Consider the following 20,804-nt stretch of genomic DNA (forward strand, 5'->3'; position numbering starts at 1 on the left):
TGACACCCAGGCTCGGTGGCCAGGGCTCCGCAGCTGCCAGGTGACAAGGAGCCCCACCGCTCGGCCTTCCCTGTCACTTCCTAACCTGCCAGTCCCCTCCCTGACGCCCCGTCGCTTGGCTGACGTTGCACTTCGTTGGAAAGGGGCAGACGGAGAAAAGCAGGGCAGAGAGTGGATATAAAATCAAGGCCGTCTCCATTCAGAAAACCAACAACAATTAAAGAATGCATGTCTTTCATCTCAGATATTATTACTGGTTTCAAAAGGTCCCGGTTTTTATGTTAGAACAATAATCAGAGATGTTACAAAGTACTGCTTATTAATTTATGGCAACGGCGTTTAAGATCTACTTCCAAACGATCTGTCTTTGTTAATCAGAGGTAATACACGGCAGCTTCCGGAGAAAGACTAAAGAGACTGCACACGTGTCCCCGCGGACACTGGGTCCTTGGGCCTCGGATGCAGAAGCACCTCGGAGGGCCTGGCCACACCCCACGAGTCCAGCAGACAGTTCTGCTGCCGTATTTTATAGAATGGGATTCTACTAAGCTTGCTTGCTTGTTTTTTGAGAGGGTTTCACTACGAAGGAAAAACTGTGAAAGCCACCGCCCTAATGGCCTGACGCAGGTCTTAGCCCCGAGGCCCTGGCTGCCGTCGGCCATACTGTAAATGCCCAACAAACACCTCCCGTGCCATCACTGTGCTGAAGCCACCGCGTGAAGGTCACTGTCCAGGGGGTGGAGCGAGCAGACAAGCCAGTGACACCGATAAATAAGTAAAATGACGGGACCTCGTCAGCAGTGTGGGAAGGCGATGAAGCCCGGGCTGACACTCAAGTGAAGGCCGGGGTGGTCCGCGCAGGGCTCCGGGGGGCGCTGCCCCAGGCCGGGGAGACCACGCTGGCAGCGGGCAGCGCTGTGCGAGCCCACCGAGACCCCTTGAGCCCGAGGGGCCACGGGAGACCAGGGGAGGAAGCCTGCCAGCCCGGGAGGCAGAGCTCACCGTGAGGGGCGGAGTTTAGGCGGAGGAAGTGGGAGGGGCCGGGATGCAGTGGGCAGAGACCCGGGGGCCACAGCATGCTTTCGGAGAGCGAGAGCGAGGGTGGAAAGGCTGGGTTGCTGTGTGTATGAAGCAGCCGGAGAGGACGTGCCCCAGACCCCAGACCCCGGACCCCGGGAGCCAGAGCCGCGGCCCCCACGGCCCCAGCCCGACACGGGCCTGCAGATGCAGGCGTTTATTCGAAAGCTCCCTAATGCCCCAACTTCCCAACCTCAAAGGGCGGGTCCAGTATCAGCAGAGACAGCCTGGCCCCTCCAGGGTGGGGGGGCTGGGTGGGAGGGGAAGTCCTGGCGAAGCTGCTTGGTACTACGAAGTGAAAAAGACAGAAAAGAAGAGAGTAACCTTTTATGACAATAAAGCTGCCTTGTGCCAAACCCCAGGCTCGGGGGCTGGAAGGCTCTCTCCCCTCCGCACGGGAAGGCCTTGCGAAGCCACCAGGCTACGGCCACCAGCTCCCCGGCGCTCCGTCCCCACGCTGGGGGATCGGGTGCGACTAAGAGTTCGGATAATTTGCCACAAGGCAGATCATTGCATTTTTAAGCCTCTCTCACGTGCTAGGATGTTCTTCCTTTTCTTGAGGTAGAATCTGCCTCCCTGGACTCACTCCTGGTCCTGGCTGGCCCTCCACAGAGACTGACCTCTAATCCTTCCTTCACAGGGTGGTCTCTGGCTTTGGGCCACTCTCCTGAGAAATCGAAAAGACACACTTCTGGTTGACAAAGATTGCAAAAATAGCATCGTCCAACTTCCTTAAAATAAAGCCACAGAACTAACTATATGGTGAGAACACGCATAATACAAGTATAAAGTGTGAAACAAGGCCAACAGCTGATCTCCCCGACGAGGGCAACTGGACACAAACTATCTCTGCGTGGCGGTTGATTAGTCACCCAAACCAGGCCGGGCGACTAGGTGGAGGCCGCGCAGCTTGTGAAAAGGCTGCTCCCCAAGCCGGTCCTGAGTCACTGCAGGACTCGCTTCCCGGAGAAACAGTTTGTTCCTGGAGCTCCCAGGCCTCCAGGAGCCGGAATCCCCTGCTCCGCACAGGCATGAAACGTCTCTGTGGACACATGTTCTGAGTTTGTGCCTGGATCCTCTCACCAGCCCCCGACCGCGGAGGGGCTAAGGTGACCCCAGGAAGCAGGTGTGAGGAACTGGGGGGTCCAGGGCTGAGGTGGGGAGCAGGAAACCGTGAGCCTGGCTCTGCAGTGAGGCGGACCTCAGAGCCTGGGTCCCAGCCTCTTAACTTGGTGTCTGTGTGACCCTCTTTCTGCCTGGGTGCTTTTAGATGGCAGAATATAATGCACACCTCCTGGAACTAACATGCAAAATAAATGAAATCACTTTTTCTTCTCATTTGCAATCGGAAAAGAAATTGAAGACGGCAAATAATCAAAGCGTGACCAAACTCAGTAGGACACACATAACTGTCTGGTGCAGTCCCTGAAATTGAAGGTGTGCTCAGGAAATAGCGACCTTGCCCCCGCCCCGCTCTGCCGCAGAGGGGACTCACGAGGGCGGGGCCCATCCTGAGTGGCACGGAGCCTGAGGCAGGAAGAGAAGGAGGGACCAGGGGGTGGGGAGCCCCAGCAGGGCAGGGGAGCCACTGCCACCAGCCAGGACACCACTTCCTTAGAAAGGACACAGAGTCTGGGGCTTCCCACACTTGAGAGGTTTAGCTTTTCAAAAATTGTGAAATGAAGTATATACTAAAACTCCCCGGGGTTCCTGCCTCTACCGCTGACAGAAGAAAGCTTCAGAGGTGAATAAAGCTTAATAATTATGATTAAACTGAACATATTAAATAAACTTCTCAAATGTATAAATTTCCTGCAGAGATGAATGCCTTCTACCAGAAAAGATAAATGAGCACACAGGAGGAAGGCTGACATGAACAGAATACTGTAAAAACCACTCACTTTTATCCTGGATTTGGTTACAGGTCCTATTTCCTTTCATTAAGGAAGTTTTTCCCACTCCTAGCTTAAGGTGATTCAATGACATGATTATTGCTGTACATAAGACGGGTACCATAATTCCTTTTATTAAAAAAATAAATCCCCAGATACAAACTTGAGGATCTGTCTGGTCTCAGCTTCAGGTATCTGCAGGTTTCTTGTACTTCCCACGGCTGGCCTGACCCCAGCTGGTGGAGGGTGACGGACGCCACCTTCCAGGCCAAGCTCCCCCACGTACCACCACCCTGTCTAAGGCTCGTGACTGAAGTCTGTAGTTGTTGGACAACAGAAACCCTTGGTTTCTCTTTAACTTACAATAAAGAGGGTAACCTTGAACCCCATGGCTCCCCAGCTCCGGCAGTACTTGGGACCCACAGCCAGCAAATAAATGAAAATAAAGTGCTGATACATTTTGACAAATTATAAAATTCAATCTCAATAGAAAGAACAGAGTAATTAAAAACAAGTGAAAAAAAAAACTGTGAGCATAGGACTTTTATGAGTATTATAAGAAATAAGGAACATTTGGAAGAAACTCTCCAAATCATTTTGACGAGTTTTTAAAACTCACGGAACTAAAATGATAAGGGTTACATCGAGAAATATCTTAAGTGAAGTAGGACATCTCTGGCCGTCTGCTTTTTGGGGAAGTCCCATTAAAAGAATTCCCCTGAACAAAATCATTTAAAGGCAGAAAGAAAGCGTCCTCTTCATCCCACACCTCTCCAATTATCTACTAAACTTTTCCTAAGAAAGGGAAATTTAGCAACTGAGCGTCTCACCCGAATTTCCAGAACTGCTCAAATTCAGCAAGAGCTCCAAAATCTTCACTTGCTTGTTTACAAGCTAGTTCTACAAGGCGGGCAGCAGGTCTCTACTTGCTGGCACAGGAATGCAAGGGGATGGGCGAGGGTGCTGTCACACCGAGCACGTCCCTGCAATAAACTGCTTCCAAAACCCAGGTAGCAGCCACTGGGAGGAATGGAGAGCTGCCCCCAAATTGGCCCCGACTAAACCCTCCCCCCGCCCCAGGGATGCAGAAAGGCCAAGAAAACATCGTTACGAGTGAGCCAACAGCAAATACACTCCACATTTGAAAACTTCGTTAAAAATAATAAAAATATACATCAGAAATTGTGACTTACCACCATCAGACACAGTTGCAGACTGAAAGAAAAGAGAGAGAGACATGAGTTAATTGGGCCTCATGACAGGTCAGGAGATAGCGCGTCCACGCGAGGGGCAAAAGCAGGCTCTGGCCCTCCCCGTTCTGGGAGCGGGTGTCCGGGAGACCAGCCGCCTCACTGGGGCGCGTCCCTGCGCTTCCTGGGCGAGCCGGGGAGCAGGCCGGGCGGAAGCAGCCCATCTCCACTTGGGGACAAATCCCAGCACGTTTCACATCACCGTCTTAGTAACAAGCTCGGTGAGAACAGCGTTACAAACTTCGGTCTGACCAGCCCGGCTGGAGTCCGCGAGGCACACCCACGTCCGGGAGGCAGGCACCCTGCCCACTGTCCGTCCAGGGCCAGGCGCTGCCCTGGACACTTCACAGCCCTGCTCGGCGCCCTCAGGCCGATGCCCGGCCCGCGCAGGGGCGAAACCGCCCCGGCGGTAGCAGAGTGGGGGCCGGCCCACAGCCAGCCCCGACCACCAGGCCCAGCCACCCTGAGCAGACAGGTGGGGACAGGCCAGGACTGGAGGGAGGAGGCCCTGGAGGGAGGTCCCGGAACGACAGGCGGGCTGGGCTCCCGAAGAGCTCCGAGCAATCCTCCGATGGGGACAGCCGAGCGAGACGCCCCTGGGGACCCACCCGCGGGTCACCAGTTCTGAGGCTGCAACCGAGGGAAGGTCAGTCACCTGGGACAGGGAGGGAGAGGGCTCCGGAGAAGGAGTCGGGAAAGGGAAAAGCTGGGCGGAGGCAGGAGAGGGTGTCGGTGCCACAGACAGCAGGGAGCCTTCACCGCGGGAAGGGGAGCAGGTTCAGTGCAGGGCAACCTGCTGCCCTGTTGACATGTCCTGGTCACAGCACAGGCACAGCTCTGAGAGCAGCGGGCAGGCAGGGCCCCAAGGCAGGGACGGGGGCCAGCGGGCCGTTGGTGCGGTGCTGGGCGCCGGAGCGGGCGTGCTGCCCTCTGCGTCTTCGCCCAGCGTGGGGCTGGGCGCAAGGAAACCTCCCAGCCACGCCCTAAGAATAAACCCCCTGCAGAACTCCCAGGCCTTGCACGCCTTCCTCTCTGCAGAGGGAAGGGAGACTGGAGTGCATGGTGTGGGGAGTGAATGGCGAGCCCCTCCCCAAGTCCTGGGCCTCCCCAACAAGCAGAGGTCATGTTTTCAGACCCCTAAGGCCAAAGCCAAACAAGTGAGGACAGAGGTGCCCCAGATTAGCGGCTTCCGGTGGAAGCCCCATCCCCCCGGGGGAGAGAAAGCATGTATTTGTGGGTGAATTTTGAAAAGAGCCACAATGTCAACTGCATCCCCTACTCACTGTTTGGCCCTCCCGTCGCCAGCGCCAGGGCCCCCCAGACCTTGCCTCCTGGGCTTCACGGAAGACAGAGGACCCTCTTGGTCGCAGCCCCTCACCCTGTGGGACTTACACCTACCCTCCTGCCCCCAAGGGTCTGTCCTCTGACAGCGAGAGGAAGAGGCTTCCTGACAGTTTTAGGACGGGGCTCGCTAGCATGTCACACCATCGTGAGTCCTCGGTCAGAAATACTCCGCAACTGTAACCTGGTACCTTATCCGTATATTTTTTCAATAGTACAAACACAGGCTATCGCGGGTCCAGCTTTTAAACCTTCACCTTGCCAGACAGGCAGGCGATGAGCAGGCCCCAGCGAGCCGCCAGGCCTCTCGCGCCAAGGGTCTGGTTTTCAGCAGAGAAGCGCGGGGTGGGCCTCCTTCCCAGGGCGGGCAGGCGCGCTGCGGGGAGCTGTCCTGACCGTGCTCACGGTAAATCACCTGCGATCGCGTTGTAAATTAAATAACATCAAAGGCAAATTACTCCCTTGAGATTATGAGAAGAAAACCTGCAAGGCCATACACAAAAGCAGAAATACTATCAATAATAATTTTGAAAAATAAGTCATAAAATGCAAAATCCACGAATGTGAAGGACGCGGCCCGCTTCATGTTACAATCGTGACTAAAACTAAAGCCTCGGCCTTTAGCAGACCGAACAAAATGCGCTAAAAAATCTCACAAGTATCCCCCAAATGAACTGGACTCAAGATCCCGGAGACAGGAGCGCGCCTGCAGCCAAGGAGGAGGTGGCAGCTGCGTGCGGGCAGCCCACGGGGAGGCGGGGTGGCCTGAGGAGCCACCCGTGGACACGGCGAGCAGGGCGGGCTCAGCACATCTGAAGAGGCTCCAGCTGGGGGGCCGCCAGACTCCAGCGTGGGGGGCCCTCTGGTGCAGTGTGAACAGATCCAGGTAAAGTTCCCCAAACGTGCTTTTAGAGCAGTTTTAGATTTATAGACACGCTGTGAAGCGAGCACAGAAACAAACATGCTTTCTAACATACTGCTGCTCCACAGAAGCAAGGGGAACCCCTGAGGGAGGAGAGAGGGGGAGGGAACGGACAGCAGCCGGCAGACACCAAGGCCGCCAGGCGGGACGCAGGGCTGAGCGGACGCTCCTGGGGCAAAGAGCCCCAACTCCGGCAGCCACAAGCACAAATCCTCCAGGAAGGCCCACAGGAGTTCCAAGAGTGTGAGCCTGCCCAGATGTGAGCTCACAATTCAAAAGTCCCCCCAAACCCAAGGAAACCCCACCACGAGAAAGAACCAGCAGAAATAGCAATGAACAGAATCTCAGACAGTGGAAGGTTCTAATACAGATGTCAAATAACCATGAAATTGTGAAGAAATAAAAGTTGCAATAAAGAAAATAGGAAGTAAGGTGGTAGATATGAAAGATAACCCAACAGAATGATTGACAATGAAAACTACAACTCTTGAAATTAAACACTCAGTAGAGAGGTTAACAGAGATTAGAGGTTGAAGAGAAAATTTGGGGATTGGAAGACAGACCTGAAGGAAATCGCACTGATGGCAGCACAGAGAGGAGGCACAGGAAACAAGCAGCAGAGACTAGGCTGCACTGGGAGGGCGCACAGAGAGGGGGGAGGATGCACAGGCAACGCTGGCCAGCCTGCAGCAGGGCCAGCGAAACCCCCTCAGGAGAGAGAGCTGCTCTGCAGATGGGTACCCACTGCCCACAGGCCGTCCCTCCGGGAACTTCTCCAGGATGCCCACCAGGAAGAGGCATCCTGGGTCCAAGTCTCAGTTGTTCAGCATTTTCCAGGAGGGACTCAAAGTCTACAAGCCACAGCCTCAGATGATGTACTTCCTTCCCTTTCCCCACTTTGGGTAGCTGTGCCAAGAGTGCCTTCCAAGTACTAGGGGTCTGTGGAGCCACAGGCTGGTGGCCCCTGTGTGCGGAGGGTTCTCCCGGAGCGGCCGGATATCCCCGCCCACCCAAGGCCCTAAGCTCTGCACAGAAATCCTTGACGAGAGGCAAGTCCGCGCTGGGACGGCTCCTGACACGAATCGATGCAGAAGAAGGACCACCGGAACTAGGTGCGCAGCCGCCCTGCCTCGCCGCCTCCCACCTTCTCTGTTCACGACTTGTTATCGTTATCCTGGCAACTGGGTCCATCCCAACCAGACGTTAATCTGCAAGTAAAGCTCTATGGAGACGCACTTTAATGTCACCTGGACATAAAACTACTGTCCCCCTCCAAGTTTCCATACTTTTGGAGAAGTCGATGATGACTTCCTGACCAGATTACTTGATTTGCAAATAATGTATGATTATCATTAACCCAATTCTTCCGTTTACTATCTAACATTTATTCTATTTATAAGCACGCACCTGGGAGTGACAGAGCTGGGCCATCACGTGAACCGATATGAGATATCCCCCAAAACGGCCCACCGGATCCCTAGTCAGCATCTGATTCCTCGGCCGTTTTGAGAAGGAGACGGAAGCAGGAGACGGAAGCAGGCTACGGAGCACATCGCAGGGGCTTCATTATCAGAGGAGGTGAGGATGAAAAGAGGTGACACAGCGCAGCACGGGTGACAGGTGCTGTCACGGGCGGGGGCGGGGGAGGGGGCCAGTGACTGGCATAGGGGCCGATGAGACGGTGCAGGCAAGCAACCTGCTGACACAGCCTTGGGGGAAAGGCCGGCAACCCCCAAATCATTTCTGTCGACCTTGGGACTGACACGTCCAATTCTGACCAAATTACCCTTGTTAAGCCTGGCTTGCATTTTTCAAGCACGTCCTGGTTGACGGGGGAAGCATCCAAAATGGCAAAAATTCAGAAACTCCCATAGATAATTCCCAAAGGACACCCCCCACAAAGGGGAAGAAGGACTAATTGCAGCTCAACATGACTTTCAAAGTTAGGCATCCCCAAGTTTCTTGGCATGCTTAGACCACTATAAACATTTTCACAAATTAAAACTTAACTCGCCTAACGTTTGTTCTGATACTCAGTATTAATTTGTATCAACGTGTTTTCATTAGCCTGTACTTCTTGGGTTCTTCCCACGTTCCCATATCGACACGCTGTTCTTATAAAAAGTGCAGCTGCAGAAAACAAGCTGCCAGTTAAAAGGTGCCAGAAAGTGAGCATTTTTCTGTGCTTACAGTTTAAACACATACCAAAACTAAACAGCTCTAAAAAGGTCTATGATATGTCTCCAAGACTGCAGTTTACACTAACGTCAGTACATTTGTTTTTAAAAACTTACAAAGTATTTTAGATATGTAATTTAAGTTCAAACAATCTCCATACCTCAGGTCAGCCTCTTAAACCTGATAGTTCAGTGTTAACTGATTTGGATCTATTCCCAGCAGGAAATGTGTCTGGACCACACATGTGCACGGATATTTTATTTTTAATTAATGTTTTGAACGTTTTAGATAATTTCTATGAAGAGTGCTGTATGATTCTGGTTTATCAAGGCCGATTCTGTCAGTAACATTTGACAATAGCAGTTATGAAAATATATCATTTCCTAATTACGTGATACACAGTAATATACAGATATATATTTTCAATTTTGAGCTACTGACAAAATTTCCTACTTTGAACATAAGAAATATTAAATAACCATCTCTGGTTCTTAAAATAAGAGACCAAAGGCTTGTAACTTGCCCAAACGTTTTGAAAAAAGAGATAATCCCAATGATGAAAAGCCTTAAGAATCTAACAATTCAATTTGCATCTAATTTATATTTATTTGGCCTTTTAAAAGCTTGATCCTCTAAGTTGTTTTTTTTTTAAATATTTATTTACTTGATTTTTATTTGGCTGCACCGGGTCTTAGTTGTGGCATGCGGGATCTTTAGTTGTGGCATGAGAACCCTTAGTTGCGGCATGTGGGATCTGGTTCCCTGACCAGGGATGGAACCCAGACCCCCTGCATTGGGAGCGCGGAGTCTTAGCCAATGGACCACCAGGGAAGTCCCGATCGTCTAAGTTTTAAAGTGACTGCTCGCTGGACGGAGCGCAGAAGAGAGCGGGTGGTGTGGGGCAGGAAGGCCCCAAAGGGCGGGATGGAGGGCCACTCTGCTGGTCCCACCCACACGCCAGTCCGCCCTCTGCTCCGAGAGCCCAGGGGTCTTCACACCAGGCCACGACCCTCTAAGGAGCTATCAAATCAATTCAGTGGATCGTCAGCAGCATTTGTGAAGAAATGAGATAAGATGGGAGAGAATAATGTGAAAGAAAAACACCACGAATGCCCCGGGGTCTCCGCTGTTTTAGAGCCCGGCCTCAGAGCTGCACGTCTGTGTGCACGCGAGCACACACACCCCGTGTGTCCTGATGCGACACACCCATCCCCCGCGAGGGCTGCAGTCCTGGGATGGTGCATGGAGAGCACCTGTGCAAACGTGGGGAAGCCCTGTATGAACAGCTCTGAGAGCAGAGAGGCAACCTCCCCCTCCCCTCGGCCTGGAGCACCCCACCTGGTCCCTAGCGCTCACCTGCAGCCTCACCTGGAGAGCCCACTACCTGGGCTGCAGCTTCACCCACGTCTTCTTCAGAGAAGCCTTCCACAGCCACGATGCCCAGTCCTCCGGTTATATACAGGACACAGGGATGACCTTCCATAGACCTCGAGGGGCCCGAACCAAAGGGGCAGTGCCTGCGCCCCAGGCCCACCCAGGATCCACAGCATTGCACACACACTGTGTACACACACACACCTGGCACTGTTCCTTCCCAGCAGTTTCAGCCAGAGATAGCTGGACACGAGGCTCACGTGCAGCAAGGAAGAGGCAAGTAGCTCTAGGTTCAAACCACGACTTCACAGCAGAGGGTCTCTGCAATCCAGAGACTGTGGTGGCAACAGGACGACAGCACCACAGGTGTGTTCAGTGCTGCCCAGTGACCAGCGGGGTGGCCGGGCACAAGGCGGGCCGGGGCTCACCAGGCAGCTCACGGCGCTTCCTGCGAGGGGTGGGGGCCTGCAGTCGGAGGGCGCAGGGGCCCCGGCTCAGGATGCCATCTGCGTCTCCTCTGTGTGTGTGTGTGTGTGTGTGTGTGTGTGTGTGTCCCAAAGAGCTCTTCAATCTCCAATAAAATCAGAAGAAACCCAAACCCCACAATCACAGCATTTTCCTAAGAATGTAACAGCTAGTATTTCCACTGTGCCCTTGGAGAAGCCTCAGATCATTCATTACAAAAACTTAAAAGCCCAAAGGAACACGGACGAGGTGGCACACAGGCGCCACACTAACGCTAGAGGTTTGGGGTGAGCGAGAGCCCTCTGGCCTCACTGCTGAAATGAAGGCGAAGAGCCCTTCCACACTGGCCCGCGCAGCTGAAGAGAGACCCGCATCCCCACTGTGTAGACAGGGCGGGAAGTCTCAGAGGGTCGGGGACGACGTTCACGTCTGCGTCCCCACAGGACAGCCGGGCCCCTGCAAGTCAAGTTAACGTCAACACTGGCCTCCTGGCACGTCCTGGGCAGGAAGAGGCACTGAGTATAGCCTCAGACGGGCTCGCTCACCGGGAGCTCCTTCTGGATAAACAGTCCACAGAATCCGAAGCCCCCTCTCTTCTGAACCTGGAGCCCAAAGCCAGGACATGTTTGAAACGTTTTCTCATGGAAGCCGAGGTGCAGCCACAGCTTGAAAACCTCTGCTCGGCGGAGCTGGAGCCCCTGCTCCCCAGGCGGGCCAGGGGCAGTGGCGGGGGGCGCTGGGCCCGGGGGTCAGGGAGCGTGGGAAGTGGGGAACGCGCTGGGATGGCTTCCACTCACTCAACCAAACACGCGCTCCTCCAGATGCGGGGTGCCTGCCACACACCTGCAGCCCAGGCGCTTATGCGAGGGGTTGGAGATCAATGCAGAGAGTCAAGTCCCCGCCATCCCGGGGAGGCAGGCATCCCGGAGTGCGTGGAACAGAAGGGGGCCGACGTGGGCCAGAGGGAGCAGGGCCCCCAGGGCCCCGGGCAGGAGGGCCGGCGGGCGAGGAAGTGTAAGGGCAAACAGGCTTGGAGGGTCTCGGAGGGTCGAGCCCAGGGGCCTGCTGCTGACCGCAGGGCTCCGGGGTCAGGGACCCCGGCAGGAGCAGGGCTGGGCCCTTCCCCCAGGCCTCCCGCACATCCTAAGGGACGCGTCTCCAGATCGGCAGAGGTGGGGAGGGGAGGGCAGCCTCGAAGTAGCAGCGAGACCCTGGGACGCAGACAGGCCCTGCTGTTTCAGGAGGAGTGGGGCCCAGCTGCCACGCCTGCCAGATGAGAACCGCACGCTCAGAGACGAGGGGAGAAGCGCTCACTGCGAGGACCCGGGAGAAGGGAGCCGCCTGCGGCCACGCAAGCAAACGGAAAAGGAGGGACGGGACGCAGGGGAAGCCCAGGTCCAGGTGACCAACCTCGTACAGAAGAAAGGGAAGATGATTGTTTCCTTCAAGTATACCAGGAGGCCTTCGTCTTCTACAGATCACAAGAATCAGAGCGTTAAAAAGGGAGAAAAGAATTTGTGCAGCCCACAGATCAAGCGGGGTACAGTGGACGGTCCTGGACAGACCGAAGCCACCGCCCCATGCAGTTCTCGGGTGAAGAGGCCTGGGGCAGAGCAGGCCTGAGCGACTGGGGTGCACCCAGCACGGCGCGATGCCCGCTGGCAAAGACCGCTGCACACGCAGCCCGGTGCCACGCCGGCTCTGGTCAGGACCACCCAGGGAGGCAGGAGCAGCGGAAGCCGACGTCGGGAGAGGCCAGTGAGCGCGGCAGCTCGTCTGAGCTAAAGGAACTCGGTCGGTTGAAGGGCTCCCTGAGGGCCCATCAACTTCCCCTGGAGAGGTTCAGAGAGAGCAGCCAAGCGCCTCCGAAACACCAGCCCACAGAAGGGCACGAGCTCAGCTCTGCCCCTGCCCACGTCGCCCCCAAGCAGGAGAGGGCCAGCCGGGGTCCTGGTGTGTGCTCTGCAGGGAAGGAAGCAGCGGCCCACTCCTGGCCACCCCTGCACCTCCCCCTTTAGGCTCTCACTTCCCCGCTCACGGAGCTGCCTTCCTCAAGGGCTCCCCCCTGGGATGTGCTGCTCAGCATCGCATTCCCTCAGCTGCACTGGACCGCGCCCTCCCCTCAGCGGGCGCCCGCACCCTTGACCGCCGCCGTGACGCCTCGACCGCCATGCAGCCCGCCCGCTGCGGCTGGTCCTGACATCTCCCTGCTCAGCGTCGCCCAGCAAAGACTACTTTACTGTTTTTCACAGGGCAGCCCCTGTTTTCAAATCCCACCCAGAGCCCAGCGCACGCGGGGGTAAAGCCCTTGTTGTAGGCAAGCTCTCTCCCTGGGACTCCAGAGCCCAGCAGCACCTGCCTGGGCAGCAGGAAGGCCCCACGGAGCGGCCACACCCGACTCTCCCAAAGGCTGCCCGAGCGCGACGCGGCAGAGCCGGTGCGCACGCCCGGGACGCACAGCGCTGAGCGCCCTCCCGGAGCAGCCGGGCCACCGGAGCGGACGCCCAGGCAGGTCGCACATCCCTGCCCGGCGGCACTGGGTGCTGCGGACACGGACTGCGGGTCTGGTGCGGTGACAGCAGAGCGGCGACGCGGGGTCGGGCCGGCCGAGGTGGTGCCCACGGCGGAGCCCGGGGCCCCGGACCTCCCCAAGGCGGCGTGGAGCCTGCCGCTGGCTGCGGTGGCGCGGGGTCGCCAAGCTCTCCGGCCCGGCGCTCTGCCTGGCAGGGCTGCCTCGCCGGACGGCCCGTGGCCAGTTCTGTCGCAGCCCTCCTGGGCCGCGGCCCGGCCACAGCGCGGAGCAGCGCCGCAGCCCCCCACCCCAGTGAGCCGGTCAGACACGGCAGGGGCGCTCGGGCGCCGCTCCAGGTCCGCGAGGGGGTCCAGAGAGGGAGCCGCTAAGCTTTCCTCTTCCCACGACCATTTCTCGTGCTTCCTCAGTGAGGTCTTACGAGCCCCTGAGGCTGTAACGGCCCATCGTGGTGTGGTGTAAATATGATGGATCGCGTTGTTTTGGCAAAGGGGCAGATACATTCCAAAGTCTACTTATGCTGGACCTCATTCCTAAAAGCTGGGGAAACCGACAGGTTCAATTGGCCGGGGAGGGCCTTGCGTTCCTGCCGGGTCCGCATCCATCAGCTTCCCAGTGCGCTTCTTACATGGCTACGGGAGATGTCTCCTCTCAAGGCTCGCGGGATCTCCTCTCCAAGATGAAAGGCGCTACGAGAGACACAGCGCCCTTCACAGGTCACGGCTTTCCTTGAGCACATCCACACTGTGGACGGGGCCCTAGTGTTCCCGTGACACACCCATGGTAGAAATGGACGATCTGAGGCTCGGGGGAGGCACCGAGCTGGCAAGGGGAGGGCGGCCTTCCCACACGGGCCCCCGAGCCCTACTGCCCTCCACCCCGAGAGGTCTCTCACTAGGACTGACCTGGAGGCCACGGCGCTTTCTGCCCCCTTTCCCCCCGGCCCGCGGGCAGGGCCGGCCAGGCCCGGAAGACTGCACATGCCCTACCACCTTCCAGCCCATTTCCTATTGCTTAAAATACGACCTTACCAACCAGATTCTGTTATTTGCTGGGTTGAGCATTTGCAAAATTTCAGAATGAATCCAAATCGTTTACGTAGGCAAGTAAAAGGCAGATTTCTAGGGATTTTTTTGTTTTCACTCAAAAAACATTTTCTAAAACTTGCTTCTGTATACCACAGGAACGAAAATGCAGCCTACATATATGTACAAGTTAGTAACTGGTCAACGGGTGCATATATTGGACACAGTGTATCCAAAGTTCCCTCTTCCACCAGGACACGAAATGGAAGGGACAGGAAACGTTAGCACTCCTGCAGAGAGGGCCAGAGGCGGGCATGCAGCAAGCACTCCCGTAAACATCAAAGCCGCCAGCCCACCCTCTCAAGTGAGCTTTATCAGTACAAGGAGTTTTCAAAATACATCGTAAATATTTTTAAAATCCATTAAAATCTGCACTTCCTTCACAGGCATGACTCTTGGCCTGTCCAGCAGACCTACTTCTATTTTCTATTTAAAGGGAATGATGCAGTCATTTTCCTAAACCCAACACCCACACCAGTCACTTCTGAGCGAGTAGTCTCTGCTGCTCTTCTCTACAGAAGGCTCTAACTAGACATCAGGAGAACATTTTAAGATGAAACCACTCTCAGAAAAGAATGAATTTAAACTGGTACCCAGTAACTAGGAACAATCTTTTGTAAATAATTTAAATTTATTTTTGCCTTTACATCAACACAGCACAGCCACGAGAGGAAAGTAAAATTTATTCTTTTTATTTAATCTCAAATCTTTTGAAAACATTTTATAGCAAGTTCAACTCTATAAGCTTCGATACTAATCAATCATTCCATACGACTGCCAGTAAGTAGTTCCCCATGTATATATATGAAGCAGAGAGCCAGCTCGTTACATTTTACAATGCTAGATATATGCAACCAAATCACTTTGCTGTACACCCGAAACTAACACATTGTAAATCCATTTAAAAAAAGAAAACTATTCTTGAATTTTAAACAGGAGAAAATGTTAGCTATAAAACAGTAATTTAAAGAGTAAGAAAAATTGTAATACAGGTATCTGGTCGAAATTGAATATCTCAACAAAATTAATTCACTCATCTTCAAAATCTATTAGAATCACTATGGTAAGGACAAGGAAACACGGATGCTCTCTGTGAGGCTGACTTAGAACGCGGGCAGCATCCCCCCGAAAGGTTGGGGGGGACGCGGTGTGACCGACCCCCAACCCAGCCTCGCTCTGGGTGTTGGTCTGTGGTCCCAGAGCCAGGATTTTACCTCCACCGGACTCACTTCAGGCTCCAGATGTAGACACAAGAACGACATTTTCAAAGTTTACACGTAAAAGCTACCATTCTCTAAACAGGCTGAAAATAAAGCAGTAACCAAGATGCCAAGTTTCCTTAAAACCATTCCGTTTAAGTAACGAGAAACATCTGGAGTAGCTTACCTGCTGACTGTTTAAAACGTGAGTCTCCTTTGGCAACCCTTTTTCCACATTCATCTTAAGACAGGAGAACTTCTGACCCGCACCAGGCACGCAGCTCTAAAACACACCATGCAGCCCCGCCGCACGCCTGTGCACGTCAGAAAGTTTAAAGACATTTCAGATGAAGTTCCATCCCGCTCCCTCTGTAACCCATGGCAACAGGACACACTGCAGGAAGCTGTGGTTTGCCAGGGATTCAGACTCTATCTCAGTTGTCTCGTACAAAGAAAAAAAAAAATCCGTTTACATAAATCACGCTGTGAGATCATTTTAAAAGTATTTCCTCTACCAAATCAGAAGAATAGACCTTCAGCTGATAGGGGTAATTGCTCAGTCAGTACAGCAGCTGCAGAGAATTTGTTTTTTAGCAGCGTGGTGCAGCGCGCCGCCTAATTACAGAGGCTGACGAGTCTATTATGAGCGCCACGGGCACGCGTGTGCAGGGCCAGCCCTGGGAACCTGCCGTGTTCCCAAGACCTGTCTCGGGGCCTCGGCCCCTGCTCCACGATCTGCTGTCTGCCTCCCAACACCTGACGCAACCTGAACGCGAGGGGGCCGTGGCAGGTCTTGGTTTTAAAAGGCAAGAAGGAAAGAAAAAGAAAACTGTTTCCAGAACCTAGGTATCACCGCAGAGCTGCCTGCTAGCTCTCTGGACATTTGGAATAGACTGCTCTCCCCAAGGTGCTTCCCTGTCAAAAGCTCTCCGCAGCAGGTGCCCGGGCTCTCATCTGAGGGGCTCCAGGAATGGCCCTCGCTCCTGGCGTGTTACACCAGGAGGGCCTCGGCACACATCCTGTCCAGGGCTGCGGGCGCAGTGGTGCCCGTGGGCCAGCAGGCGGGGATGATGGCCTGGGGCTGGGGGTCGGGCCGCCAGCGGAACGCACTGAGCCCACCTTGCTCTGTTTCCGTGGGATAAACTCGCACGCGGCCAGCGTGAGTGCCCTGTGCCCGGGCAGAACGCTCAGCGATAACGAGCGGGCAGCTCCCTCAGACGGGCTCTCTCACACAGCAAACGCACGGAAGCAGGAGAGGGCAAGGAGCAGAGGCTGCCACGGGCACCCTCTCGGCCACCACGGAGCACAGGGACAGGCCGATGGCGGACGCTGGGGGCTGTGAGGAGCCAGTGGGGGGGGGAGGGAGTAGGAGGCGACCTCGGGGCCCGGCCGGCGGACAGGGAGGGAGGGCTGTGGGGAGGGGCGGGGAGGGGGCCCGCAGCCCCGCCTCTCCCTGGGTGCAGCTGCCCCCGCCCTGCCCCACCCCAGAAGGGGGGCTCGAGGACATAAGAAGCCACTCCGTCCAGCTCCCGGGGTCCCCGGATGCCCGCCTGGCCTGGAGGGGCTTCGAACCCTTTCCTTGGCAGGGCCCCATCTTTAAGGAAAGGGGGGGTGCCCTTACAAACGAGGCCCTCTGGGCACACAGACGTCACGGCGGGAGGAGCTGTGAGGTACACGCTGCAGGCCTGCAGGGCTGAGACACGGGGCTAGACACAGCAACATCCTTTCCACTGCCCAGCCTCCCCTTCCAGCACGCACACCTGCACCCATCCACCCGCACACACGCGCACACACCCATCCACCTGCACACATGCCTGCATACCCATCCACGTGCACACCTGCACACCTGCACCCATCCACGTGCACACCTGCACACACACACCCATCCACGTGCACACCTGCACACACACACCCATCCACATGCGCACAAGCACATGTCCAGAGAAAACCCGCTGGAGGGTTCTGGATAGACAACCATGGGGTTTTCACAGTGATCAGCTGAGCCCGTGACTCTGTGACCCGATGATTTTCCTCGCTGATTTCCGAGGGGCCTGTACTCATGCACAGGGTTTTGGAGGAGGTGCTGGCCTCCTAGCCAGAGCGGGGGACAGCAGCATCCTAGCCCCAAAGGCCCCCCAGACAGACCCTGGAGATGACCACCAGGGACCAGGAAGGGAAACAGACGCAGGACAGGCCACGCCCACAGGGCAAGCAGAGAGCCTCCTGGGGCCTTGGGAACACCCAGCACCCAGGTGCTGGGCCGCCCAGGTTACCAGGTCGGTGTCAAACTTGTCTTTATTTTAATCATTTCAGACAGAAATACATGTGTCCCTGCAGAAGCAGAACAATTTCACTTTGCGTGTTTTATCACGTTCAGCCCAGAAAGCAGCCCAGGACCATCAGGGTCCACAAGCAGCTGTCCCCTCTGGGTTCTTCTGTCCCTTCAGGCTTTCTCTGTCTCCTCCTTTGCTGTCCGTAAGGCAAGGAGAGGAAGGGGTGGGGTGAGAATCTGGCCACAGACTCCCCGGTACTAGATGGTGTCCCGGGCAGCCCAGAGCCCGGCTCACTTCCTGGGGAGAGAGAGGTTCCCGGAGCTCCTGGCACAAGTGACCAGGACGTTCTGAGCACCAACCGCACCCTCCTTATTCTGCTGGGAGTGTTGACCCGGGGCCAGGGGGCGGCGGCTTCAGACCCGGAGCCAAAAAGCCCAGCACAGCCCCTGACAAACCCAGCAAGCGCTGGTTCGGGCAGGAGAAGAAAAGGCTGGTGGCAGCAGACGGCGTGGAGCTGCCCAGCTTGGCGTTGACAGGACGGTCCCCTCTGTGAGCTGAGGCCAGCCACCCTGTTGGCAACTCCACAAGAGAGCAAACAGCCGGAAAACGGGTGTCTGGGGGGCACCCCGGCCTGGAAGCCCGACGACAGCACCCACGGGCGAGTCCTACAGCTGGAGGAACCCAGAGGCCTCTATTCCCTGGGGCCGCACCTGCCCGGGGTCCGTCCTGAGCTAAAAATGGCATGAGAGTCCCTGTGGGGTGCGCGGACCTGGGTCAGGGCAGCTCAGGGAGTATGCTGGGGAGGGGTTCCGGCCAGAAGGGACAGATGAGAGGGATGGGAGGGCGTCCAGCGGGAACTGGGGACCCTGGCGAGCTGCATCCCAGGGCCGGGGGCCACAGGTGGGGTCTCAGGGCCAAAGAGCTCCTTCTTCGTCCTGGGTTCCTTGCAGAGTCACCTGTCTCCCCAGGAGCCTCTCACCAGTCACCACCCCCCGCCCCACGCCAGTCCCAGAAAAGGGAGGGCACATTCTCCTTAATACCCTGGACCAACCAGGGCTCCCCGAGGCTTCCGCCCAGCCCTGGGCACAGTTGGGCCTGGAGGGGACAGACACGCGCTTTACTCAAGGTTCCAAGTAACCAAGGGAGATGAGTGCCGACAAGCTCAGCGCCAGGCTTGCGTCAGCCTGCCCAGCCCCTCGCCCCGCCACGAGGGCGAGGAGGCCGGCGAGGGCCAGACCACGCCAGCTCGGGGCTCGGGGATGCCCAGCCTTCCCGAGGAAGAGGCTAAGCAGGTGAAAGGCACAGCCAGAGGAGGTGCACAGTGACCACGGTGACCGCCGTGGGGAGACGCTCGGGAAACGCGGCCTCACCTGCCCTCGCAGCTCCTCACCCCGGCCTCCCGCGGCTGCCTCAGCGCCTCAGCTGGGACCCCTGTGGGCAGGGACCCTCGAGTCTCCCCACAGTGCTGCCCTCCATCCCTGATCCAAGGAGAGAAGTCTGACCACTCGCCGTCTACCTGGCCCAAGCCCCCCACTCGCCAACCCCTCCCCTCACCCGGACCACCACGCGGTCCCCCTTCCTGCCCCAACACCCCTGCTGTTCATTCTCGGCTTAGCAGCCAGAGGGACCCTTTCTAAACCCTGAAGCTGCCCTAGCCACCTCCTTCCTGCCCATCCGCAGCACCTGTGCCCACCTCCCGCCCCTTAGGTCCATCCATCCCTGCTGGGAGGCCAGCTCCTCCGGGGCAGGGGATGGTGTCAGTTTTGTCCAGTGCTGTCCACAGAGCCAGAATAACGTCGGCACACAGTAGGCGTTCAAAAAACAGTCACTGAATGAGGAGACACTCAAGGTACTGAGAAAACCTAGTATATGCCCCTGAGTTAATAGGATCTTAAAGAGAATTAAGATAATTTCCTATGTAAATAGTTTAAAGAGTAGACTAGCATGTGAAAAACCAAAATAAGCAAAAACTGGGACTTCACTGGCGGTCCAGTGGTTAAGACTCCGCGCTTCCAGTGCAGGGGGAGCTAAGATCCCACACGCTGCACAGTGTAGCCAAAAGAAAAAACTAAATAAAAATTTTTTAAAAATAAGCAAAAACTTCAAAGTTAAATTCCCCTAGAAATAGCAAAACATCAAAAGTAAGAAATGAGTAAAAAGAGCTTGTTTTGAAATGTCTGAGTAGATTTCACCCTGGAGAACGGGACTTCTGTAAATCTCCCAGAGTGTCCCAGAGGTGAGCCAGAGGTGGGAAGGAGTGAACCAAATCAGACAAGTGGCCAGCCGGCAACTGGGCTCTCAGTCTCAGGTCTGAGGCCCAGCTCGGGGTCCTGCTGCCTTTGCTGTAGGGGGCTCAGTCTCAGGGGCCAGCCCAGCGTAGCTCAGGGAGCTGGTGTAAAGCAGCTCACTCGACCTCAGCCTCAGCATCAGAGGGGCCATGCGAAGCCCCCTACCTCCCAAAGCCCCCCTCCCTCCAGAGCAGAGACGTCTGGACAAGTGGCCAGGGAGGGAACCGCGTGGCCTCAGCGCCCCCTGCTGTCCAGGCCGGGCACTGCCAGTCCTGCCAACAACCCCTGGGCCCTCCCAGGTGAGAGCAGCCAGCACAGGCTGCCCTTGACGGAGGGGGCAGGCAGGCGCGGAGAAACTCCTGCCAACGTCAGCAGTGGCTCGGCCAGCTCCACGCACAACACGGGTCAACGGCCTCCAGTGGGTTGCGGGGAGGGTCACAGGGAAAGCATAGCCATGTCCCCGCTTCTCTCCACGGTTCTGCGCTGGACATGCCACCACGAGCCACGGCCACACAGACGGAACTGTGCAGACGCGTTCTCCGGTGTCCACCTGCTCCCGTGACGCCGGCACACACCACGAGGCAGCGCAGGGCGTTCCAGCGCGAGCCAATCACACCGTGGGCAGGAGAGGTGGCCTCGTTCGGGAGCCTCATGACAACGCTGCCTCGAATCGCTGCCTGACTCCTGGTCCCCACGATGCCGTCTCAGCCACGAGGGACGCTGAGTCTCGGGACGCCTGTGTCTTCAGTGTCCCTAGTAACGGCGGGCACTCCCCCGTGCTGCACCGACATTCACGCCATCCGCCAGTCTTTTCCACTCCAGACCTCCTGGGACGTGGACCTCACTGGCTGCAATTTGCCCCCCTTGAGGCTGCATCTGCCACGTGGATCATCTCTCATCAGAGGCCTGTTTGAATCTCCTGCCTGCTTT

The 20,804-nt window shown here is 56.2% G+C and overlaps 1 protein-coding gene across 7 annotated transcripts in view; it reads right to left on the bottom strand.

Moving 5' to 3' along the window:
* Nucleotides 1-20,804, bottom strand: part of RGS12 (regulator of G protein signaling 12) — a 114,901-nt gene that overhangs the window by 44,318 nt on the left and 49,779 nt on the right. For 4 of the 7 annotated variants that reach the window (XM_059065981.2, XM_067036774.1, XM_067036775.1 and 1 more), the window contains one exon: nt 4,163-4,184. In XM_059065981.2, the coding sequence (XP_058921964.1) occupies nt 4,163-4,184 (22 nt within the window). Of the gene's footprint in view, nt 1-4,162; nt 4,185-10,016; nt 10,143-15,500; nt 15,780-20,804 lie in introns of those variants that run through there. The other 3 variants (XM_067036777.1, XM_067036776.1, XM_067036778.1) reach the window with 3 other exon arrangements.

The sequence above is a fragment of the Kogia breviceps genome, chromosome 6, assembly GCF_026419965.1.
Source record: "Kogia breviceps isolate mKogBre1 chromosome 6, mKogBre1 haplotype 1, whole genome shotgun sequence".
Classification (NCBI taxonomy): Eukaryota; Metazoa; Chordata; class Mammalia; order Artiodactyla; family Physeteridae; genus Kogia; species Kogia breviceps.